Source organism: Plectropomus leopardus, chromosome 8 (assembly GCF_008729295.1).
Source record: "Plectropomus leopardus isolate mb chromosome 8, YSFRI_Pleo_2.0, whole genome shotgun sequence".
NCBI classification, from domain to species: Eukaryota; Metazoa; Chordata; class Actinopteri; order Perciformes; family Serranidae; genus Plectropomus; species Plectropomus leopardus.
In genome coordinates this window covers 25,716,797-25,743,225 of record NC_056470.1, presented here as the reverse complement: position 1 = coordinate 25,743,225, position 26,429 = coordinate 25,716,797, and the positions used below count along the sequence as shown (strand labels likewise).

At 37.2% G+C, this 26,429-nt stretch overlaps 2 protein-coding genes across 2 annotated transcripts; both read left to right on the top strand.

Annotated features, from left to right (window-relative positions):
• Positions 1–1,901: 1,901 nt before the first annotated feature.
• LOC121946417 (aquaporin-4) lies at positions 1,902–20,323 on the top strand. Its single transcript, XM_042490963.1, has 6 exons — positions 1,902–1,916; positions 2,310–2,504; positions 3,290–3,451; positions 3,550–3,714; positions 19,538–19,618; positions 20,108–20,323. Exons 1-6 carry the CDS (start codon positions 1,902–1,904, stop codon positions 20,321–20,323), a joined length of 834 nt encoding a protein of 277 aa, XP_042346897.1.
• Positions 20,324–24,408: 4,085 nt separating this feature from the next.
• Positions 24,409–25,832, top strand: mipb (major intrinsic protein of lens fiber b). Its single transcript, XM_042491823.1, has 4 exons — positions 24,409–24,768; positions 25,059–25,223; positions 25,305–25,385; positions 25,647–25,832. The coding sequence occupies exons 1-4, from the start codon at positions 24,409–24,411 to the stop codon at positions 25,830–25,832; spliced, it is 792 nt and encodes a 263-aa protein (XP_042347757.1).
• The last annotated feature ends 597 nt before the right edge of the window (positions 25,833–26,429 follow it).

The following is a 26,429-nucleotide window of genomic DNA, read 5'->3' as shown; positions in this document are numbered from 1 at the left end:
TACAATAAACACCTGTTGCCCAGAACACCAGGGGATGTTTTAAGACAAGTAATGTTTTTAATTCATCACGTTTGAAACATAAGGATGATCATATGCACAGTGGTGGATCTAATGCGGCGTACATGTTTTCATATTTAAGTGGGCTATTTTCATGAAATCATATAAGGATTCATGACGATAAATATGAGGGAAAGGAACAGTGAGTTTTTCTTTATTTTTAATTCTTACCTTGGTAATAATGCAATAGCCTATTTTTCACCGGGTTGTCCTCATTTAGCCTTTAAAATGCATTAAACAACGTGGCGAGTACGCACGGAGCGAAGTAGTTCTGATTAAGATAATAACGATAACAATAATAATATTAATAATAATAATAGCCAGAATATTAATACTTAGAGTTTATGGCGCACTTTTCGAGATCCACATTACAAAGGGTTTGAAGAAGGTAGCAAATAAAGTTTTTAAAAGAAAACACAGATAAAACAGTTAGGAAAAAAAACACCTTTTTTTCTGCATAAAAACCAATCCAGTGAGGATGTCCTTTTTGTAGTCCATTGTGTGAAAATTGTAGTTTCATCACAGCAGACCTACGTCAATAACATCCGCCGTCGCGTCATCACAGAGCCGAGGGGAAGTGCAGTCTGTAAACACCAGAAAACACAGCGATCATCTTATCTTAGTCCTTATCAATTAAACTTCACATCTTTTCTCGACCTCGTTACGTTTTCTCTGGAGGTTAAGGAAAAGTGTTTAGAAAAGGAAATTATTTAAACTTTTCGACCGCAGCCTTTGACCCAAAATCAGAGCAGCTAAATGGAGTTCAGAAATTGGTAATTGAATTATTTACACCTGTGTTGTTCCTACTGTGACCTGTGAGACTGTCTGCCCTGAAAAAGGCCTGTGCTAACATGACACCAATGTGTTCACTATGCCAGAGCTAACATGCTGAATTTTAGCAGCTATAATGTTCACCATGTTAGTTTAGCATGTTGGTAGCACCAAGCACAAAGAGCAGCTGAGGCTGATGTGAGTGCCTTTACCTCACAGGGTTAGTATTTGGCCCTAAAGCTGAACACTGTTATTTTTTAGCAAACAGAAAGCAGTAGATTGCACATATATTGGGAAAATGTTGCTCTGTGCTGTAGCAGGACAATGCATTGACAATGGATTGACTTTAGATAGATAATCTAGCCACTAGGACTAAAACAGACAACTGTCACTTTCGAGTGCAGAGGTATCATAACTATAACAGCTAGACGATAATGCCGAAACACCAGTTTGGATACAATGCTTCTCAATACTATTTAATATGATATATTTCTGTTGATTAATTTTTGGAAACTTGCTGGAATTTAGAGATGATTTGTCCTCTTTTGAGCTTTGTATGTTGTGTATTTTAGTAGCCTACTTTTACTGAGCTGATGACTGGCAACCAACTTTCATCACTTTTAAAATGACCCACTTTTGCAACAGTGCTTATATTTGTGATTTCAGTCCTCCTCCAGAAGTGGTTATATCATTTTATGTCCCGACTGCCTCTTCTGAAGTGGCCACAATCACTTCAGCTTCGAGATAAGTGAAATGCTCCTTGTAGTTTCCTGAAGATGTGTTAAATTGGTCAAGGTCGGTAGAACGAGAGACGTCGTTTCAAGGGCTTGCGCTGACTAGTGTTTGTGCACAGGAGGAGGTGATAGGGCCTGAGGTGTGGGGTAAGGAGAGAGGGAAGCTGAGAGGGGGGAGGCTGCTCTCATCAAAGGACCTCTCAGACTCTACAAGTTAATGAGGGATGTAGCAGAGACCCTGACGCCCTCAGACTCCGACAGCTACACACAGACGCACCAACAGGCAGAGAGACAGACGGACATACAAAAAAAAAAAATAAATAAATTACAGAATTTGAAATGACGTGGCGGGAGGTAAGCTTTTCTTTTAAAATTACTTTGTGTTGAAATTATGTCATGATTTGTAGATGTTTTTTATGTAAAGAGAGTGTGTTACAGTGTTGAAAAACAGGTTTCTGACACAAAGTGGCTTGTTTATGTATAGTGAGAGAATCAGAGTTTTTTTTTATGTGTTTTTGGATGTTTTTAGCACTCCTTGGGTCATCTTTAACAGATTAAACATATTTCAATATCAGTTTAAGTGATTTTTAAAGAAGTTCATTGTAAAACGTAATCATCAGCATAGTATACGTCTGACGATATAGATTAGATCAGCATGTCTTTGATTATGTATCCCAGTTATGTTTGTGAAAAGGTGTCTGGTGATCTAAATATAGGCCGCCTTTGTTTATGTCCCCTTCCTCCGAGGAGCTACGCAGTCGGCAGTTCTGGCGCGCCATAGTTGCAGAGCTGCTCGGCACCCTGGTTTTAGTGAGCGCCGTGCTGGGTGCCTCTGTGCCGGGCCCTGGAGAGGCCCCCACGGGACCCCTGTACCCAGCAGTGGCAGTGGGTGTGGTGGTTGTTGCACTGGGACACTGTTTTGGAGAAATAAGCGGGGCACAGGTACTAACACTTACCTTTAAAAATATTTTTTTTGGTGGTAAAGACATGATAATTTTCATGAGTACCAATACTACAATGTTTTGCGTAAAAGTCCGGTATTTATAATGCTACTTAAACACAAACAATGCAGCATTTTCCTAAAAAACAAAAAAAAAACAACCCAAACATGATCACTAATGATTCACTACAAGTGTGTGGCATTGTATTTATCTGCATTTCAGATTTATAAGGGTGTATAAGTTACACTTAGAGTCTTTGTTCACTATCACAGCAGAGCGTATTTTTTTTTCTTGTTTCTATCAATAAACAACAGATTTTTAAAATTCGGGTTATTTCTATTTCTATATCTCTGCTTTTATTGTCTTTTTTTTTTTTTTTTTTTTAAAGGAACGTTGAAACTTTTGAGTGTGAAATACTTAATTTTCTGCATTCTGGTGATTTTTTTTCACACACGTGTGCCTTCTCTGCATCTATATAAGGTGAAAACATCTTTAATTTCATCAAAATAAAAGTCCTCTGTTACGTTCATGCTTTACATTGGGGAGGATAAATGTACATCTTTAGTTTTTAAAGTTTAACTTTAAGTAACTAGAACTGCAGGTGTCAGATAAAGGCAGTGGAGTAAAATTTCCCTCTTGCAGTCAAAGAGAAGTATAAAGTATCATAAATGACACATACTCAAGTAAAGTGCAATAACCTGAGTGAAGTACTTATTTTGTATCACAGTTTTTTCATTCATTTAATTATTTTTCAATATTTGTAACATGTTTGTGCTTTGTGACCAGGTGAACCCTGCACTGACTCTGGCTCTGCTGGCCACTCGGAGGCTGGATGTCCTCAGGGCCGTTGTTTACATGGCTGCACAGTGTTTGGGGGCCACTTTAGGAGCCGGGGCACTCTATCTGGCCCTGCCAGTCAAAACGACTGCCGACCACTTTGTCAACAAGGTCAGATTATTAATTAATGAAGACATTACATTAGACATAAGACATTAAAATATTCCCGCTCCTCTTACTCCTGCCCTACTGCTGTTTTCCTTACTCAGGTTCCCATAGAGCTGAACGCAGCTCAGGCTTTGGGCATCGAGGTTTTGTGCACCTTCCAGCTGGTCTTTACTGTGTTTTCTGTGGAGGATCAGCGACGGAGGGAAAGTCCAGAACCAGGAAACCTGGCCATTGGATTAGCACACACTGCTGGAGTCCTCATAGGGGTAAGAGGAGCTTCCATACAGAATGATTGTATACATGTTAAGTAAACTCATATTTTTTGGGTCCTGCAATGTTTCCACAACTGTAGACAATTCAAGTGAAAATAACTTTCTTAATCCAGTGCCATGATCGCTTATTTTATAGCATAGTATATGATATATTTTTTATGCAGTACTGTCACAGCCCACAAAGAGGGAGATCACACAAGACTAATGTAAACAAATATATTTTTTATTTGAAACTTTTTTTCATTCAATATTTATTGAAGAAATTAAGAAAGTGTTGTACATGAACCGAAAGCTATTACAAGATGCTTTTTCAGTTTTCTGTTCAGTATTGTGGTTTCTTAACCCAGAACCCCCGTCCTCCTCCCACACAACTAAAACAGACAGACAGGGCAAAACAGCAAAAATAAGTAAGCACACACACACACACACACACACACACACACACACATACATATATGTGTATATATTTGATATTTGGAAAAAAATACTACAGTTTGTTTGCCCTTTTTGTGATATTTTGGATGGCATACTGTTTACGGCAGATTATAAGCTTTTCCTTTTGTTGTTATACAAAAGGAAAAAATTTATATAAGTATGTTCTCCTCACAGTACGGTGATTTATTGCGATTGGTGATTTATGCCTATTCTAGGGACATGTCAAATTTCGATGTTTTTCCCCTTACAATAGTATTGCATTTTTGGTTATTTTTTCGACATGCCAAATTTTTGTGTTTTTGGCATTTTTTTTCCTATGCCATGGGGTGTTTCTGCAGGCGATTCTAGGCAGTTTCCAGCTATTTTTGGGACATTTCAAATTTTCACATTTTTCGCCATACTAGTGTTGCATTTTCTTTAATTTTTTTGACATCCTAAATTATAGTGTTTTTGGTCCTTCTTTGCAAATTTCTATGCTGTTGGCTGTTTCGACAGGCTGTTCTAGGCTGTTTTTGCCACATGTCAAACGTTGACATTTTTCGCCATACTATAGTATTGCATTTTCTGTCATTTTTCAACATACCAAATTATGTGTTTTTAGTCAATTTTGCAAAATTTTTTGGAAAATCATATTTTGACATTTTTGCCATACTATAGCCTTGCTTCTTTGGTCATTTTTTCAACATGCTATATCATGATGTTTTTGGCTGTTTTTGCAACATCCTTTACTATGGCGTGTTTCAGCATGCTATTTTATGAGGTTTTAGGGGGTTTTCAGCAGTTTTTTGGAAAATCATATTTTGACATTTTTGCCATACTATAGCCTTGCTTCTTTGGTCATTTTTTCAACATGCTATATAATGATTTTTTGGGATGTTTTTGCAAAATCCTTTGCTATTGCGTTTCTCTGCATGCTATTTTATGAGGTTTTTTTGTGGTTTGCAGCAGTTTTTTGGAAGTGTCATATTTTGACAGTTTTGCCATACTATAGCCTTGCTTCTTTGGTCATTTTTTCAACATGCTATATTATGATGTTTTTTGGTCGTTTTTGCAAAATCCTTTGCTATGACGTGTTTCAGCATGCTTTTTCATGAGGTTTTAGGGGGTTTTCAGCAGTTTTTAGGAAAATCATATTTTGACATTTTTGCCATACTATAGCCTTGCTTTTTTTTTTCATGTTTTTCAACATGCTCTATATTATGATGTTTTTGGCTATTTTTGCAAAATCCTTTGCTATGGCGTGTCTCGGCATGCTATTTTATGAGGTTTTATGGGGTTTTCAGCATTTTTTTTTGGAAATGTCATATTTTGACTTTTTTGCCATACTATAGCCTTGCTTTTTTGGTCATTTTTTCAACATGCTATATATGATGTTTTTGGCTGTTTTTGCAACATCCTTTGCTATGGCGTGTTTCGGCATGCTATTTTATGAGGTTTTCTGTGGTTTGCAGCAGTTTTTTTGGAAATGTCATTATTTTGACATTTTTGCCATATACTATAGCCTTGCTTTTTTGGTATCATTTTTTTCAACATGCTATATATTATGATTTTTTTGGCTGTTTTTGCAAAATCCTTTGCTATGCGTGTTTCAGCATGCTATTTATGAGGTTTTCTGGTGGTTTGCAGCAGTTTTTTTGGAAATTTCATATTTTGACATTTTTGCCATACTATAGCCTTGCTTCTTTGGTCATTTTTTCAACATGCTATATCATGATGTTTTTGGCTGTTTTTGCAAAATCCTTTGCTATGGCATGTTTCGGCATGCTATTTTATGAGGTTTTCTGTGGTTTGCAGCAGTTTTTTGGAAATGCCATATTTTGACATTTTTGCCATACTATAGCCTTGCTTTTTTTCTTTCATGTTTTTCAACATGCTATATTATGATGTTTTTGGCTGTTTTTGCAACATCCTTTGCTATGGTGTGTTTCGGCATGCTATTTTATGAGGTTTTATGAGGTTTTCAGCAGTATTTTGGAAATGTCATTTTTTGATTTTTGCCATACTATAGCCTTGCTTTTTTGTTCTTTTTTTCAACATGCTATATCATATTGTTTTTGGCGGTCATTTTCCCAAAATTATTGTATTGTGTTTTTTTGGACTTTTTTACGCATGCTACACTATGATTATCTGGACATGCTAAAAGTGTTTTCAGCAATTTTTTTTGGAAATGTCATATTTTGACATTTTTTGCCTATACTATACTGTGCCTTGTCCGCTGTCATTTTTTCAACAAGATATATCGTAAATTTTTGGCTGATTTTCGACATGCTTTTTGACATGCTTCAACATGCCATCCTTTAGGAGCCTCAGCTCTCCTCTTGAAGAGTCTGTGTCCCCCCTTTACTCATTCTTTGCAGAATTCTACCTTCCTGTGAGACAGAGGCTCATTTTAAAGCCAGCTTAGGTGTTTTTTTTATTTTTTTTTTTGTGTGATGGATACTCATCAGTGTTTACTTTCACTTCACCAGACCAGGAGATTAACCCCCTACCATCAGGACGGGGGAGCATCTCCAGTCCATCCCCTCTTGGGGAATCCAGAGCAGCTCTTATGATTACCTCTGATATTACCCTCCTTTGGATTTTTGTGAGTTTTTATTTATTCATGGTTTCATAGCCAAGCAACAAACTGAAAGTTCATTTTTTTTGGGCAACCTGTGTCTTCTTTGTTTTTTCACCTATATTCTGATGATGCTGTTTTTGCAACACCCAAGGATGGTAAAAAAAAGGTTAAAATGCTCGATGAGGTTTTTTTTAATCATATTTTGATAATTTTTGCCAAACTATCAAAAGCAACAGTTACCTTCCCTTTTACAGGAGCTACATATTTTAACACAAGATCTAAGCAATATAAGGCAACACCACCAAAAGCCCCAAAAATCACAAACAGTGATCTGTTGTTCCTCTTCATTGGAGGTCCGACGCGTCATCACACTCTCTCCACTCTCCGTCTCTCGTCATTGACTGGCCCAGGGGTGGCATGTTCGAGTAGAAGCCTTCTCCTGCTTTTTGGAGTGTCATTTTTGGGTAAATGCTTCTTTATTTGGGGAATTTCCACCCCTCTGCCTGTGGTTTCCTGTCACTGATTGCTCAAACGGCTGCTGCTGCTGATTTATGAATATGTTAAACATGCTGATGAGCCACGGAGCGGCTGTTTGCATTTTCATGATTTTTTTCTGTTTTTGCAAAATCCCTTGCTATTGCGTGTCTCGGCATGCTATTTTAAGAGGTTTATGGGGTTTTCAGCATTTTTTGGAAATGTCATTTTTTGACATTTTTGCCATACTATAGCCTTGCTTTTTTTTTCTGTCATTTTTTCAACATGGTATATTGTGATTTTTTTGGCTGCTTTTGCAAACATCCTTTGCTATGGCGTGTTTCAGCATGCTATTTTATGACGTTTTTGTGGTTTCAGTTTTTTTTTTGGAAAATCATATTTTGACATTTTTGCCATACTATAGCCTTGCTTCTTTGGTCATTTTTTCAACATGCTATATATGATGTTTTTGGCTGTTTTTGCAAAATCCTTTGCTATGGCGTGTTTTCGGCATGCTATTTTATGAGGTTTTATGGGGTTTTCAGCAGTTTTTTGGAAATGTCATTTTTGACTTTTTTGCCATACTATAGCCTTGCTTTTTTCGGTCATTTTTTTCAACATGCTATATATTATGATGTTTTTGGCTGTTTTTGCAACATCCTTTGCTATGGTGTTTTCTGCATGCTATTTTATGAGGTTTTCTGTGGTTTGCAGCAGTTTTTTGGAAATGTCATATTTTGACATTTTTGCCATACTATAGCCTTGCTTTTTTTCTTTCATGTTTTTCAACATGCTATATTATGATTTTTTGGCTGTTTTTGCAACATCCTTTGCTATGGCGTGTTTCGGCATGCTATTTTATGAGGTTTTCTGTGGTTTGCAGCAGTTTTTTTGGAAATTTCATATTTTGACATTTTTGCCATACTATAGCCTTGCTTTTTTTGGTCATTTTTTCAACATGCTATATCATGATGTTTTTGGCTGTTTTTGCAAAATCCTTTGCTATGGCATGTTTCGGCATGCTATTTTCATGAGGTTTTCTGTGGTTTGCAGCAGTTTTTTTGAAATTTCATATTTTGACATTTTTGCCATACTATAGCCTTGCTTTTTTCGGTCATTTTTTCAACATGCTATATCATGATGTTTTTGGCTGTTTTTTGCAACATCCTTTGCTATGGCATGTTTCGGCATGCTATTTTATGAGGTTTTCTGTGGTTTGCAGCAGTTTTTTTTTTGGAAATGTCATATTTTGACATTTTTGCCATACTATAGCCTTGCTTTTTTGGTCATGTTTTTCAACATGCTATATTACGATGTTTTTGGCTGTTTTTGCAACATCCTTTGCTATGGTGTTTCTCTGCATGCTATTTTATGAGGTTTTCTGTGGTTTGCAGCAGTTTTTTGGAAATGTCATATTTTGACATTTTTGCCATACTATAGCCTTGCTTTTTTTTCACCATTTTTCAACATGCTATATTATGATGTTTTTGGCTGTTTTTGCAACATCCTTTGCTATGGCGTCTCTCGGCATGCTATTTTATGAGGTTTTCTGTGGTTTGCAGCAGTTTTTTGGAAATTTCATATTTTGACATTTTTGCCATACTATAGCCTTGCTTCTTCGGTCATTTTTTCAACATGCTATATCATGATGTTTTTGGCTGTTTTTGCAACATCCTTTGCTATGGCATGTTTCGGCATGCTATTTATGAGGTTTTCTGTGGTTTGCAGCAGTTTTTTGGAAATGTCATATTTTGACATTTTTGCCATACTATAGCCTTGCTTTTTTCTGTCATGTTTTTCAACATGCTATATTATGATGTTTTTGGCTGTTTTTGCAACATCCTTTGCTATGGCGTGTTTCGGCATGCTATGTTATGAGGTTTTCTGTGGTTTGCAGCAGTTTTTTGGAAATGTCATATTTTGACATTTTTTGCCATACTATAGCCTTGCTTTTTTTCTTTCATTTTTTCAACATGCTATATTATGATGTTTTTGGCTTTTTTTTGCAAAATCCTTTGCTATGGCGTGTCTCGGCATGCTATTTTATGAGGTTTTTTCTGTGGTTTGCAGCAGTTTTTTTTGAAATTTCATATTTTGACATTTTTGCCATACTATAGCCTTGCTTTCTTTGGTCATTTTTTCAACATGCTATATCATGATGTTTTTGGCTGTTTTTGCAAAATCCTTTGCTATGGCGTGTTTCGGCATGCTATTTTATGAGGTTTTCTGTGTGTTTGCAGCAGTTTTTTTGGAAATGTCATATTTTGACATTTTTGCCATACTATAGCCTTGCTTTTTTTTCTTTCATGTTTTTCAACATGCTATATTATGATGTTTTTGGCTTTTTTGCAAAATCCTTTGCTATGGCGTGTTTCGGCATGCTATTTTATGAGGTTTTTCTGTGGTTTTTGCAGCAGTTTTTTTTGGAAATGTCATATTTTGACATTTTTTGCCATACTATAGCCTTGCTTTTTTTCGGTCATTTTTCAACATGCTATATTATGATGTTTTTTGCTTTTTTTGCAAAATCCTTTGCTATGCGTCTCTCGGCATGCTATTTTATGAGGTTTTCTGTGGTTTGCAAGCAGTTTTTTGGAAATTTCATATTTTGACATTTTTGCCATACTATAGCCTTGCTTTTTTGGTCATTTTTTCAACATGCTATATATTATGATTTTTTTGGCTGTTTTTGCAAAATCCTTTGCTATTGCGTTTCTCTGCATGCTATTTTATGAGGTTTTTTGTGGTTTGCAGCAGTTTTTTGAAAGTGTCATATTTTGACATTTTTGCCATACTATAGCCTTGCTTCTTTGGTCATTTTTTCAACATGCTATATCATGATGTTTTTGGCTTTTTTTTGCAAAATCCTTTGCTATGGCATGTTTCGGCATGCTATTTCATGAGGTTTTCTGTGGTTTGCAGCAGTTTTTTGGAAATGTCATATTTTGACATTTTTGCCATACTATAGCCTTGCTTTTTTTCTTTCATGTTTTTCAACATGCTATATTATGATGTTTTTGGCTGTTTTTGCAACATCCTTTGCTATGGCGTGTTTCGGCATGCTATTTTATGAGGTTTTCTGTGGTTTGCAGCAGTTTTTTGGAAATGTCATATTTTGACATTTTTGCCATACTATAGCCTTGCTTTTTTTTCTTTCATTTTTTCAACATGCTATATTATCATGTTTTTGGCTATTTTTGCAAAATCCTTTGCTATGGCGTGTCTCGGCATGCTATTTTATGAGGTTTTTCTGTGGTTTGCAGTAGTTTTTTTGAAATTTCATATTTTGACATTTTTGCCATACTATAGCCTTGCTTTTTCGGTCATTTTTGCAACATGCTATATTATGATGTTTTTGCTATTTTTGCAAAATCCTTTGCTATGCGTCTCTCGGCATGCTATTTTATGAGGTTTTCTGTGGTTTGCAGCAGTTTTTTTTGAAATTTCATATTTTGACATTTTTGCCATACTATAGCCTTGCTTTCTGGTCATTTTTTCAACATGCTATATCATGATGTTTTTGGCTGTTTTTGCAAAATCCTTCGCTATGGCGTGTTTCGGCATGCTATTTTATGAGGTTTTCTGTGGTTTGCAGCAGTTTTTTGGAAATGCCATATTTTGACATTTTTGCCATACTATAGCCTTGCTTTTTTTCTTTCATGTTTTTTCAACATGGTATATTATGATGTTTTTGGCTGTTTTTGCAACATCCTTTGCTATGGCGTGTTTCGGCATGCTATTTATGAGGTTATATGGGGTTTTCAGCAGTTTTTTTTGGAAATGTCATTTTTTACTTTTTTGCCATACTATAGCCTTGCTTTTTTCTGTCATTTTTTCAACATGCTTTATCATGATGTTTTTGGCTGTTTTTTGCAACATCCTTTGCTATGGCGTCTCTCGTACGCTATTTCATGAGGTTTTCTGTGGTTTGCAGCAGTTTTTTGGAAATGTCATATTTTGACATTTTTGCCATACTATAGCCTTGCTTTTTTAGGTCATTTTTTTCAACATGCTAAATTATGATGTTTTTAGCTGTTTTTGCAAAATCCTTTGCTATGGCGTTTCTCTGCATGCTATTTTATGAGGTTTTCTGTGGTTTGCAGCAGTTTTTTTGGAAATGTCATATTTTGACATTTTTGCCATACTATAGCCTTGCTTTTTCGGTCATTTTTTGCAACATGCTATATTATGATGTTTTTGCTGTTTTTTTGCAAAATCCTTTGCTATTGCGTCTCTCGGCATGCTATTTTATGAGGTTTTCTGTGGTTTGCAACAGTTTTTTTTGAAATTTCATATTTTGACATTTTTGCCATACTATAGCCTTGCTTCTTTGGTCATTTTTTCAACATGCTATATTATGATTTTTTTGGCTGTTTTTGCAAAATCCTTTGCTATTGCGTTTCTCTGCATGCTATTTTATGAGGTTTTTTGTGGTTTGCAGCAGTTTTTTGGAAAGTGTCATATTTTGACATTTTTGCCATACTATAGCCTTACTTCTTTGGTCATTTTTTCAACATGCTATATCATGATGTTTTTGGCTGTTTTTGCAAAATCCTTCGCTATGGCATGTTTCGGCATGCTATTTCATGAGGTTTTCTGTGGTTTGCAGCAGTTTTTTGGAAATGTCATATTTTGACATTTTTGCCATACTATAGCCTTGCTTTTTTTCTTTCATGTTTTTCAACATGCTATATTATGATGTTTTTGGCTGTTTTTGCAACATCCTTTGCTATGGCGTGTTTCGGCATGCTATGTTATGAGGTTTTCTGTGGTTTGCAGCAGTTTTTTAGGAAATGTCATATTTTTGACATTTTTGCCATACTATAGCCTTGCTTTTTTTCTTTCATGTTTTTCAACATGCTATATTATCATGTTTTTGGCTATTTTGCAAAATCATTTGCTATGGCGTGTCTCGGCATGCTATTTTATGAGGTTTTCTGTGGTTTGCAGCAGTTTTTTTGAAATTTCATATTTTGACATTTTTGCCATACTATAGCCTTGCTTTTTCGGTCATTTTTGCAACATGCTATATTATGATGTTTTTTGCTATTTTTGCAAAATCCTTTGCTATTGCGTCTCTCGGCATGCTATTTTATGAGGTTTTCTGTGGTTTGCAGCAGTTTTTTCTGAAATTTCATATTTTGACATTTTTGCCATACTATAGCCTTGCTTCTCTGGTCATTTTTTCAACATGCTATATCATGATGTTTTTGGCTGTTTTTGCAAAATCCTTCGCTATGGCGTGTTTCGGCATGCTATTTTATGAGGTTTTCTGTGGTTTGCAGCAGTTTTTTGGAAATGCCATATTTTGACATTTTTGCCATACTATAGCCTTGCTTTTTTTTTTCATGTTTTTCAACATGGTATATTATGATGTTTTTGGCTGTTTTTGCAACATCCTTTGCTATGGCGTGTTTCGGCATGCTATGTTATGAGGTTATATGGGGTTTTCAGCAGTTTTTTTGGAAATGTCATTTTTTACTTTTTTGCCATACTATAGCCTTGCTTTTTTCTGTCATTTTTTCAACATGCTTTATCATGATGTTTTTGGCTGTTTTTTGCAAAATCCTTCGCTATGGCGTGTTTCGGCATGCTATTTTATGAGGTTTTCTGTGGTTTGCAGCAGTTTTTTGGAAATGTCATATTTTGACATTTTTGCCATACTATAGCCTTGCTTTTTTTCAGTCATTTTTTCAACATGCTATATCATGATTTTTTGGCTGTTTTTGCAACATCCTTTGCTATGGCGTGTTTCGGCATGCTATTTCATGAGGTTTTCTGTGGTTTGCAGCAGTTTTTTGGAAATGTCATATTTTGACATTTTTGCCATACTATAGCCTTGCTTCTTTGGTCATTTTTTTCAACATGCTATATCATGATGTTTTTGGCTGTTTTTGCAAAATCCTTTGCTATGGCGTGTTTCGGCATGCTATTTTATGAGGTTTATATGGGGTTTTCAGCAGTTTTTTGGAAATGTCATTTTTTACTTTTTTGCCATACTATAGCCTTGCTTTTTTCGGTCATTTTTTCAACATGCTTTATCATGATGTTTTTGGCTGTTTTTGCAACATCCTTTGCTATGGCATGTTTCGGCACGCTATTTCATGAGGTTTTCTGTGGTTTGCAGTAGTTTTTTGGAAATGTCATTTTTTGACATTTTTGCCATACTATAGCCTTGCTTTTTTTCGGTCATTTTTTCAACATGCCATATCATGATGTTTTTGGCTGTTTTTGCAACATCCTTTGCTATGGCATGTTTCGGCACGCTATTTCATGAGGTTTTCTGTGGTTTGCAGTAGTTTTTTGGAAATGTCATTTTTTACATTTTTGCCATACTATAGCCTTGCTTTTTTTCTGTCATTTTTTCAACATGCCATATCATGATGTTTTTGGCTGTTTTTGCAAAATCCTTTGCTATTGCGTTTTCTGCATGCTATTTTATGAGGTTTTCTGTGGTTTGCAGCAGTTTTTTTGAAATTTCATATTTTGACATTTTTGCCATACTATAGCCTTGCTTCTTTGGTCATTTTTTCAACATGCTATATTATGATTTTTTTGGATGTTTTTGCAAAATCCTTTGCTATTGCATTTCTCTGCATGCGATTTTATGAGGTTTTTTGTGGTTTGCAGCAGTTTTTTGGAAGTGTCATATTTTGACATTTTTGCCATACTATAGCCTTGCGTCTTTGGTCATTTTTTCAACATGCTATATCATGATGTTTTTGGCTGTTTTTGCAACATCCTTTGCTATGGTGTCTCTCCGCACGCTATTTCATGAGGTTTTCTGTGGTTTGCAGCAGTTTTTTGGGAAATGTCATATTTTGACACTTTTGCCATACTATAGCCTTGCTTTTTTTTCTTTCATGTTTTTCAACATGCTATATTATGATGTTTTTGGCTATTTTGCAAAATCATTTGCTATGGCGTGTCTCGGCATGCTATTTTATGAGGTTTTCTGTGGTTTGCAGTAGTTTTTTTGAAATTTCATATTTTGACATTTTTGCCATACTATAGCCTTGCTTTTTTCGGTCATTTTTGCAACATGCTATATTATGATGTTTCTTGCTATTTTTGCAAAATCCTTTGCTATTGCGTCTCTCGGCATGCTATTTTATGAGGTTTTCTGTGGTTTGCAGCAGTTTTTTGAAATTTCATATTTTGACATTTTTTGCCATACTATAGCCTTGCTTTTTCTGGTCATTTTTTCAACATGCTATATCATGATGTTTTTGGCTGTTTTTGCAAAATCCTTCGCTATGGCGTGTTTCGGCATGCTATTTTATGAGGTTTTCTGTGGTTTGCAGCAGTTTTTTTGGAAATGCCATATTTTGACATTTTTGCCATACTATAGCCTTGCTTTTTTTCTTTCATGTTTTTCAACATGGTATATTATGATGTTTTTGGCTGTTTTTGCAACATCCTTTGCTTGGCGTGTTTCGGCATGCTATGTTATGAGGTTATATGGGGTTTTCAGCAGTTTTTTGGAAATGTCATTTTTTACTTTTTTGCCATACTATAGCCTTGCTTTTTTCTGTCATTTTTTCAACATGCTTTATCATGATGTTTTTGGCTGTTTTTGCAACATCCTTTGCTATGGCGTCTCTCCGTACGCTATTTCATGAGGTTTTCTGTGGTTTGCAGTAGTTTTTTGGAAATGTCATATTTTGACATTTTTGCCATACTATAGCCTTCCTTTTTAGGTCATTTTTTTCAAACATGCTAAATTATGATGTTTTTAGCTGTTTTTGCAAAATCCTTTGCTATGGCGTTTCTCTGCATGCTATTTTATGAGGTTTTCTGTGGTTTGCAGCAGTTTTTTGGAAATGTCATATTTTGACATTTTTTGCCATACTATAGCCTTGCTTTTTCGGTCATTTTTGCAACATGCTATATTATGATGTTTCTTGCTATTTTTGCAAAATCCTTTGCTATTGCGTCTCTCGGCATGCTATTTTATGAGGTTTTCTGTGGTTTGCAACAGTTTTTTTTTGAAATTTCATATTTTGACATTTTTGCCATACTATAGCCTTGCTTCTTTGGTCATTTTTTCAACATGCTATATTATGATTTTTTTGGATGTTTTTGCAAAATCCTTTGCTATTGCATTTCTCTGCATGCTATTTTATGAGGTTTTTTGTGGTTTGCAGCAGTTTTTTTGGAAATGTCATATTTTGACATTTTTGCCATACTATAGCCTTACTTCTTTGGTCATTTTTTCAACATGCTATATCATGATGTTTTTGGCTGTTTTTGCAAAATCCTTCGCTATGGCATGTTTCGGCATGCTATTTTCATGAGGTTTTCTGTGGTTTGCAGCAGTTTTTTGGAAATGTCATATTTTGACATTTTTGCCATACTATAGCCTTGCTTTTTTTCTTTCATTTTTTCAACATGCTATATTATGATGTTTTTGGCTGTTTTTGCAACATCCTTTGCTATGGCGTGTTTCGGCATGCTATGCTATTATGAGGTTTTCTGTGGTTTGCAGCAGTTTTTTAGGAAATGTCATATTTTGACATTTTTGCCATACTATAGCCTTGCTTTTTTTCTTTCATTTTTTTCAACATGCTATATTATCATGTTTTTGGCTATTATTGCAAAATCATTTGCTATGGCGTGTCTCGGCATGCTATTTTATGAGGTTTTCTGTGGTTTGCAGTAGTTTTTTTTTTTGAAATTTCATATTTTGACATTTTTGCCATACTATAGCCTTGCTTTTTCGGTCATTTTTGCAACATGCTATATTATGATGTTTTTGCTATTTTTGCAAAATCCTTTGCTATTGCGTCTCTCGGCATGCTATTTTATGAGGTTTTCTGTGGTTTGCAGCAGTTTTTCTGAAATTTCATATTTTGACATTTTTGCCATACTATAGCCTTGCTTCTCTGGTCATTTTTTCAACATGCTATATCATGATGTTTTTGGCTGTTTTTGCAAAATCCTTCGCTATGGCGTGTTTCGCATGCTATTTTATGAGGTTTTCTGTGGTTTGCAGCAGTTTTTTGGAAATGCCATATTTTGACATTTTTGCCATACTATAGCCTTGCTTTTTTTCTTTCATGTTTTTCAACATGGTATATTATGATGTTTTTGGCTGTTTTTTTGCAACATCCTTTGCTATGGCGTGTTTCGGCATGCTATGTTATGAGGTTATATGGGGTTTTCAGCAGTTTTTTGGAAATGTCATTTTTTACTTTTTTGCCATACTATAGCCTTGCTTTTTTCTGTCATTTTTTCAACATGCTTTATCATGATGTTTTTGGCTGTTTTTGCAACATCCTTTGCTATGGCGTCTCTCCGTACGCTATTTCATGAGGTTTTCTGTGGTTTGCAGTAGTTTTTTGGAAATGTCATATTTTGACATTTTTGCCATACTATAGCCTTCCTTTTTAGGTCATTTTTTTCAACATGCTAAATTATGATGTTTTTAGCTGTTTTTGCAAAATCCTTTGCTATGGCGTTTCTCTGCATGCTATTTTATGAGGTTTTCTGTGGTTTGCAGCAGTTTTTTGGAAATGTCATATTTTGACATTTTTGCCATACTATAGCCTTGCTTTTTCAGTCATTTTTTCAACATGCTATATCATGATATTTTTGGCTGTTTTTGCAACATCCTTTGCTATGGCGTGTTTCGGCATGCTATTTCATGAGGTTTTCTGTGGTTTGCAGTAGTTTTTTGGAAATGTCATATTTTGACATTTTTGCCATACTATAGCCTTGCTTCTTTGGTCATTTTTTCAACATGCTTTATCATGATGTTTTTGGCTGTTTTTGCAAAATCCTTTGCTATGGCGTGTTTCGGCATGCTATTTTATGAGGTTATATGGGGTTTTCAGCAGTTTTTTGGAAATGTCATTTTTTACTTTTTTGCCATACTATAGCCTTGCTTTTTTCGGTCATTTTTTCAACATGCTTTATCATGATGTTTTTGGCTGTTTTTGCAACATCCTTTGCTATGGCATGTTTCGGCACGCTATTTCATGAGGTTTTCTGTGGTTTGCAGTAGTTTTTTGGAAATGTCATTTTTTTACGGTTTTGCCATACTATAGCCTTGCTTTTTTTCTGTCATTTTTTCAACATGCCATATCATGATGTTTTTGGCTGTTTTTGCAACATCCTTTGCTATGGCATGTTTCGGCACGCTATTTCATGAGGTTTTCTGTGGTTTGCAGTAGTTTTTTGGAAATGTCATTTTTTTACGGTTTTGCCATACTATAGCCTTGCTTTTTTTCTGTCATTTTTTCAACATGCCATATCATGATGTTTTTGGCTGTTTTTGCAAAATCCTTTGCTATTGCGTTTTTCTGCATGTTATTTTATGAGGTTTTCTGTGGTTTGCAACAGTTTTTTTGAAATTTCATATTTTGACATTTTTGCCATACTATAGCCTTGCTTCTTTGGTCATTTTTTCAACATGCTATATTATGATTTTTTTGGATGTTTTTGCAAAATCCTTTGCTATTGCATTTCTCTCTCTGCATGCGATTTTATGAGGTTTTTTGTGGTTTGCAGCAGTTTTTTGGAAGTGTCATATTTTGACATTTTTGCCATACTATAGCCTTGCGTCTTTGGTCATTTTTTCAACATGCTATATCATGATGTTTTTGGCTGTTTTTGCAACATCCTTTGCTATGGTGTCTCTCCGCACGCTATTTCATGAGGTTTTCTGTGTTTTGCAGCAGTTTTTTGGAAATGTCATATTTTGACATTTTTGTCATACTATAGCCTTGCTTTTTAGGTCATTTTTTTCAACATGCTTTATTATGGTGTTTTTGGCTTTTTTTTGCAAAATCCTTTGCTATGGCGTGTCTCGGCATGCTATTTTATGAGGTTTTTTATGTCGTTTTCAGTAGAAATTTGGAAATGTCATATTTTGGCATTTTTGCCATACTATAGCCTTGCTTTTTAGGTCATTTTTTTCAACATGCTATATTACGATGTTTTTAAGCTGTTTTTGCAACATCCTTTGCTATGGCATCTCTCCGCATGTTATTTCATGAGATTTTCTGTGGTTTGCAGCAGTTTTTTGGAAATGTCATATTTTGACATTTTTGCCATACTATAGCCTTGCTTTTTGGTCATTTTTTCAACATGCTGTATTATGATGTTTTTTTGGCTGTTTTTGCAAAATCCTTTGCTATGACGTGTTTTGGTATGCTATTTTATGAGGTTTTATTGGGTTTTCAGCAGTTTTTTGGAAATGTCGTGAAATATGGTGTCCTTGGTCCTTTGCAAATTTCTATGCTATGGGATGTTTTGGCAGACAATTCTAGGCAGTTTCCAGCTGTTTTTGGGACATGTCAAAGTTTGACATTTTTTGCCATACTGTAGTATTGCCTGATCGGTCATTTTTTCGACATTCCAAATTATGGTGCTTTTACTTTTTTTTTTTTTTTTTTAGAAATTTCTATGCTATGTTTTTTTTGCAGGCTATTCTAGGCAGTTTCCAGCTGTTCTTTGGACATGCAATCTTGACATTTTTTGCCATACTATAGTATTGCATTTTCTGTCATTTTCCCAACATTCCCCATGCATATTTTTGGCCCTTTTTGCAAATCTCTATGCTATGGCATGTTTTGACAGGCTATTCTAGGTGCTTTCCAGCTGTTTTTGTGCCATGTCAAATTTTTACGTTTTTCGCCATATTATAGTATTGCCTTTTCGGTCAATTTTTCGACATCCCAAATTATTTAGCTTTTGGCATTTTTTGTGACTTTCTTTGCTGTGGCGTGTCTCAACAGTCTATTTTAGGCAGTTTCCAGCTGTTTTTGTGACATGTCAAATTTTGACATTTTTCGCCATACTATAGTATTGCATTTTCTGTCATTTGTTTTCGACATCCCAAATTATGGTGTTTTTGGCCCTCTATACAAATTTCTATGCTATGGGGTGTTTCGGCAGGGTACATACAAAACTGTAAGTTTTTTTTTCTTTTACAATGTTCTTCATGAAATAGTATATTACTACGTTTTCTACGTTTTTTTAAAATAAAATACTATATTATTACAATTTTAGTGATGTAACTGGGTACCATGAAAGGCTATTAAGTGAAGACAAAGATACCTTGCAAAATTATTTGATTATTTCCAGCTAATAAGCTAGAACTTCATTTACCTTTCTGCATATAATTAAATTAATTATTTGCTATACAGAAGTCTGGAAAAGATGATGATTCACATGGAATATGGTAAACAAATAAGAGTTTAAATACAGAATAACTTGAAAAGCAAATCTATATAGATTTCTCATCTTCCCTTGATAACTAGTTGTAAAGTGTGTGCTTGTGTTGTTTTTTGCATATTTTAAACAACAATATGCGCACGCACGCGCGTGTGTGTGTGTTTTCAGGCACGGTTCTCTGGTGCTAGTATGAATCCTGCACGTTCTCTGGGTCCCGCCATCATTACGGGCTTCTGGGAAAACCACTGGGTGAGAGAGAGAGAGATGTGAAATCCAAATCTTTCTTCATGGATTTTAACAATGCTGTTTATGTTTGAGGTCCACTAATGGTCAGCGTAACAACATAGCAATAATATTCACTGACTAATCCAAATCAATTAATATTTGATATTGATTGAAAAAAAATTGTATTGCAGAAGTACTGATATTCTTTCTTTTTCCATCAATCATCTCATGACCTCTCATATGTATTTTATGACCCTTTGGGGGGTCATTTAAAAACTTTAAATCAAGACTTTAAATCTAGCTTCACATTGAGCAGCAACAGCAGTCTAACAGTATCTAATAATGTTATGCATAATATGTCAGTCACAGTATTTTGAGACTTTTATAGTTGCCAATACTTGTGTACTTGTCACTTTGAAAGAAACTTTTACCTGTTTCATTCTCCATATAGAGTAATCACAGTCTCGAAAATGTCCCTTAAATCTCATTATAACCTGTTTCATTTTTTTTTAGGTTTATTGGATCGGACCAGTGATTGGTGCCATACTTGCTGGGGGGTCCCATGAGTTTTTCTTTGCACGCAGCGCTTCTCGGCAGAAGCTGGTGGCCTGTCTGACCTGTAAGGACATCGGGATTGTGGAGACGGCCAGCATGACGGGATCGTCTCTGTCCACGGTCACACAGAATGCCATGAGAGCCAAGCAGGCCAGCAAACAAGAAAACAACTGAGGACACATGAAAGAAAAACAACACATTAAAACACATTCTGCAGTATTACAGTGATTCTTATAAACGTGCTTAGTGTGCAGCTCGTCTGTCAGGTTTGTGCAGTGACTCCAAATCATTCAAGGGAGGCGAAAACGATCTCATGGGAAAATAGGTGTCGGGGTTTATCCATTATTTAGTGTTACTTTTGAGTTGGAAAGCACTTTATAAAGAATTACTGTATTGTGATAGAAAAATACTAAAATCCTTTACTTAAGTGGAAGTAGTAACACCTTATGAAGTTTTAATTGACATACTGATGGTTTGATCCTCGGCTCCTCCTGTTGAACTGTCTTAGAAAGACACTGAGCTCCCAAAATACATCTTAATGTAATTAATCTGGTGGATTCTTTCTGTATGTCAGAATTTGTCGTTATCATTACCCAGAACATCAGATTAAGTATTTAAATGTTTTGTCTGACCAACAGTCTAAAATTCAATGAATTCAATTTACAGTTATATAAAACAAACAACAACAAAAAACAAGCAAGTCATCATTGCTGAGAGCTGGAATCAATTAATGTTCAACATTTTTGGTTAAAATACAATTTATAAAGTATCCAAATAGTTGTACATTAGTTGTCTGAAGAGTGTGATTTACCTCAAATTGGAGATACAGATTTTACACCCAGTGAAATATACTGTATCTCTGGTGTTGGAAGACTGCTCCACTTCAGATACTGTCCAAATGTCAGTCTGTCACTGAGCTGAAACAAAGTAAATATTCTGTTAAAACAAGACTTCTAGACCTAAACAGCCATTTTTTATGAGTCAGTGTAAAATCAAAGGAAAACTAATTAAAACAGACATATTTAGTGAAAGAGTATTATTTCAATATTTCCCTATAAAGCAAAGTGGAAAAGACCCAGAAGGTGACGCGTTACGAGCACATTCTGGGTAAAATGACTCATTCCTTGATGTTTTTGTTGCACATGAGAAAGCTGTATTTTTAATGTGACCTTTTAGGTCTTGGTCGGCTGTCATTAGTGCATGTGAAGGTGTAGCCAATAGTGTGAGATTCAGCATTGTCACTTTCAAATTTGCACATCATTAAAATGTATAATGGAAGCTCATTGAATCCTTGCTGAAAAACAGCCTCATGTGTGCCATTTTCATTTTCATCTCGTGTCTGTGAATGCTTTGAAATGCTAAAGAGGTCCTTTCCCTGCACTGTGGGTTCAATGATACTCTCAATCAGTCCAACGTCTCTCTCATGTCTGTGGCTGTTAGCGGCCGTCGCCTCTCAGGCCTCCTATTCACAATCAAATGGGCCTTCATACCTGTAATGGCTCTAAAGAAAGAAGACAGTTTGTTATATGATGGATATAATAAGGGTGTGAGAGACAATACTTTTTTGTTTTCGTGTAATCCTTCCACATATGTGTGTTGTTGCCTCTTTTCTCTTGTCTCAAGATGTAAATTTGGTATTTTTCGACCTGAACTCTATTCCCATGTGTCTGTGCCTAAGTGACAAATGGAAATGACAATTTTTTGATCTTGGTCCAGATTTTGGTGAGAGGACTACAGCTGGGACACAGGCTGCAATATTACCACTTGTGGCGTGTGTGCACCTTCAATTTATGCCAACTAACAATAATAATAAAAATGTATAAAGGACTTAAAAAAATGCTTTGACAAACAAAACAAAGCAGAAGTAAGAAGGGTTTCTTGCAGTGGGAATTTAACTATAGGAACCAAACAATAATACTGAACAAAGGTCAGACAAAAATTAGAATTAAACAAGAGATGACAGGCAAAAATATATTAGCAAGAAGACGCATGTTAATGAGAAAAAGAGATAAATACAATTTTTTAAAAAAGAAAAAGGAAAAAGAAAAAAAACATACCAACTGATCCTGTCAGTGGGAAAACAAGTTATTTTAGTGAATGTAAATTAAAGATGTTAACATGCCAAGTGTATGCGTACAGCCAGTTTCGTCGCTGCTGGCTGCAGTGCTTACGCTCAGTAATGGACCAATATTAAAAATGGTTGTTTCCATTAGTCACGTAGAAACATGAAAACAATTAAAATCTGGTTTACATGTCATACTCACACACACACACACACACACACATATATGTAACCTTTAGTGATATATAGACATATGTCTTAATTTTGTGACAATGATCTCTTTTATAATTTTGATGAACTGAAATTAATATAATATAAAGTACATTTATTATGTATAATTATTCATAATTGAGGTACATATATTTTACACTGTATTTTCTGGATATGACAGCAAGTCTAAAATAAGACCATGTTAGCGTCAGTATCACTACAGCAGTGTAATTTAAATACACACACGTACGTAAACTATTTACACACACACAACGTTCACAATAGCTATAACTGCTGCAGTGCTGCCAGCATTTTGCATTGTGTGTGTTCTTTCTAACATGTATAAAAGGGAGTCAAAACAGCAAGCTCAGCACTCTGCATTCATCACTCTCTCACCCTCCCTCCTCACCCCCCCAACAGTGATGGCTCTCGACTGGTCAGCGCGATGCCCCCGGTGCCGTCAGTAACCCCACGTCCCCCCACACATCCCTGCTGCCCTGCTGCACCTCTCCCTTTGCCCCAGCTCCACACACACACAGAACTTTCAGGGCTTTAGTCGTACATCCTCCCGCAACAAACACACACTCTCACATAATGCCGAGCACCTCCTAGAAGCCGCAACAGAACACACAATCCGCTGTGTTGTGCGAATTATTGTTGGGTTGCTGCTTGATGTTGTTCCTCATTTTCTCAGTTTTCCCCCTCCATTGTTTTTTTCATCTTCTGCTGTCTCTGCTACGTTGCCGTCGGCTGTGGAGCAGCCACAGTGACGGCTCTGAGCTCGGAGGCAATGTCAAGTTCACGTCTTAGTGTTCACAATCACAGGCCTCAGCAATGACCGCTGACACTTCCCTCCATTTAAAGATGACTAGTTATCATCCTTTGCAAATTTAAGAAAATGCTTTGTTGTCCATTGCTTCTGTGTTTTAGTTTAATATGTATTTTTGTCTCCGTCCATACGTGGCCCACATGCTGCGTTCAGACAATGGTTTCACAGGGTCAGGCATTTCAGTGTATGGGTCAGTTCAGCACTGTTAGCTTTGGGCACTTCCGTCCGGGGCCCCAACTGTATTATCTGTACGTGTGTATATGTGTATGTGTGTGTGCATGCATGTGTGTGTTTTCTGTCCTTGTCCATCAGCATTTGTGTCCCCTGATTATGACAGTTATGATATGTCAACAGATGACATATGCCCCAAAGAAAACTTTCTCCCTGCAGCTCCAGCTGCTCTTCACTGTGGCTGTTCTTCCAAGTGTCCAACTCCCCCCTGAATATAAGACGCAAATCTTCCAGTTGTCTCTTTATCCGAAATGTCTCCCAGTAAATGCTTTTCACAGATTTCCAATCATTCTCGCTTTATCTGTTTCTCTTCTCGGGTACACTGCCGCTCTTTTGGTTCTGTTAAAGGGGGGCGACAGAGGGGTTAAGTTTGTTTGATTTAGGATGTCCAGCACTGCCGCCCCCCGCCCTTGGCCCTACAGGGGGATTATGGCGTCACCTGGGGCCCCTGGGGGGGTATTATAAAGCCCCTGTCTGGCCCTCTCCCCTCCGTCAGAGAGGCTAAAAGGTCCACCGGACACTCTGTCTATCCCCGTCTCTACTTTAGAAACACCCCTTTAGCATTGATGCCCACCTCCTCTTGACAACTCATCTCACCTGAGATCTCCACCCACACTCCCACACTATCTCACACCTATGTCTTTGCGACAGGTGGATAGAGGTGGCAAGCAGCTGAGTTGACTTTACCAACCCAGTTCACGGCTTGGTAAAGATCCGTTGAGTGGATTCGTCCGTTGACGTCCTGAAATCCTGTTTCGTCTTTGAGCTGACTCTCTGATTGTTTTCCGTCGGCTGAGTTAGCTGACTACGAAAGGGAGATCCTTTTTTGTTATTTTTGGCATCTGAAGAGGACCGGAAAGGTTACCTTTTCTAGATTTATTCCTAAAGAATCTTCATCTGGTGGAGAGCCTCAAGTGAACAGTCACCATGTGGGAGTTCCGGTCCATGAATTTTTGGCGGGCAGTCTTCGCAGAGTTCTTCGGGACCATGTTCTTTGTATTTTTCGGCATGGGTGCCGCCCTGCGCTGGACCACCGGGCCTCATCATGTCCTCCATGTGGCCCTGTGCTTCGGGCTGGCAGCTGCCACTCTAATCCAGTCCATCGGCCACATCAGCGGCGGCCACATCAACCCTGCCGTCACGTTCGCCTACCTTGTTGGCTCACAGATGTCTCTTTTCCGTGCCATTTTCTACATGGCTGCCCAGTGCCTGGGTGCTGTAGCCGGGGCTGCTGTGCTGTACGGGGTCACACCCGGCAACATGAGGGGCAACATGGCTATGAACACGGTAAGGACCCGTCATGGATGTTTAAGGAAACAAGGACACAGATGATGGGAGCAGTGAGGTAGAAGTTTTTCCATTGATGGAGCACATGGCGAACATTTTAGAGTTTTAGGTTTAGGCCATCTATTGAAACAATGGATTCAAATACAAAAAAACAAAATACAGTATGCCTAATTATTTCCAATAACTTGTAGTTTTTCTGAATAAAAGGAAAAGTAGTTTGTGTTCAATATAGCTTGAAGATTTTTTTGACTTGAGCAAAAAAATGTTTTTGTTCATTTGTGTACCTGCAGCTGCAGCCGGGCATCAGTCTGGGAATGGCCACCACAGTGGAGGTTTTCCTCACCATGCAGCTTGTGGTGTGCATCTTTGCCGTGACTGATGAGAGGAGGAATGGACGCCTGGGATCTGCCGCCCTATCCATCGGCTTCTCCGTCACCATTGGACACCTCATGGGGGTGAGACACATGGAAACACATATTCAAGTGACAATTAAAAAACTTAAAACACAATGCAGTAACAAGTGTCTTGTGTTTTAGATGTACTACACCGGTGCTGGAATGAATCCTGCCAGGTCCTTCGCCCCTGCCGTGCTCTTCAGAAACTTCATCAACCACTGGGTAAGACCTGCAGTCACACTAGTTAAGTTTTTTTACTTGCACATTTAGATCTAAAAAAAACAACAGAAAAAAAGAGTTATAAAAGAGTTCATGTGTGCAGGCGAGACAGAAACCCTCAATAGGATTTTCCAGGGACCTTAACTAAAGAAAAGAATAAAAGATACAAACATTTGAAAATACAACATAACGCAATCACTGATGACATTGATCTGATGTTATCAATGACAGAAGCATGTGTTAAGTGATGTTTTTTGCTGGCAGGTGTACTGGGTTGGCCCCATGATAGGAGGTGCAATGGGCGCCCTCCTGTACGATTTCATGCTGTTTCCACGCATGAGAGGTCTGTCCGAGCGCCTGGCCACACTGAAGGGCAGCCGGCCCCCCGAGAGCGAGACCCAGCAGGACACCCGCGGGGAGCCCATCGAGCTCAAGACGCAAGCCCTATAAACCTGCCCCTGCCCCCTTCTCCGACTGGGGCCAAGGGATGAGGGACAAGGCCCTGAGCTACGCCGACCCCACCTCCACTGCCGCCCCACCACCCACCATGCCTCCACAAACACAGCACAAGACTAACCCAAATACTCACATCTAGACTAACACATGATCATTTTTTTCCACTGTAAAAACAGAAAAAGGTTCACAACCTTCAACCTCAACACACAACAAGACTCCTCTTCCCTCCCGGTCCTCACTCTGTATTCTGAACTGGACATGTTTTTGATAAATGGTGACCAGAGCTGGAACCAGCCTCGTCTCTGCCTCGCCGACCCGCCTGCTTCCTCCTCTCAGCCGGGCGCTTATCTGCGACCCAGAGGAAACCCTGAAATTGAGCAGACATGTTGAGGTGTTCAGGGGGAGGGGGGAGGGTAGGATGAGGGTGAGGCGGGGATGTGGGTATGATATGAGAAGGGTATGAGGGTATGGGGCAGGTGAGGGTGGAGTAAAGGGGTAGAGGTTGGGGTTTGGGTAGGATAGAGAGGGCAAAACTCTGGGTTTGTGGTCGTTTCAAGTTGGGTTAGACCAGTGAAGATGGGCATGCTTTTC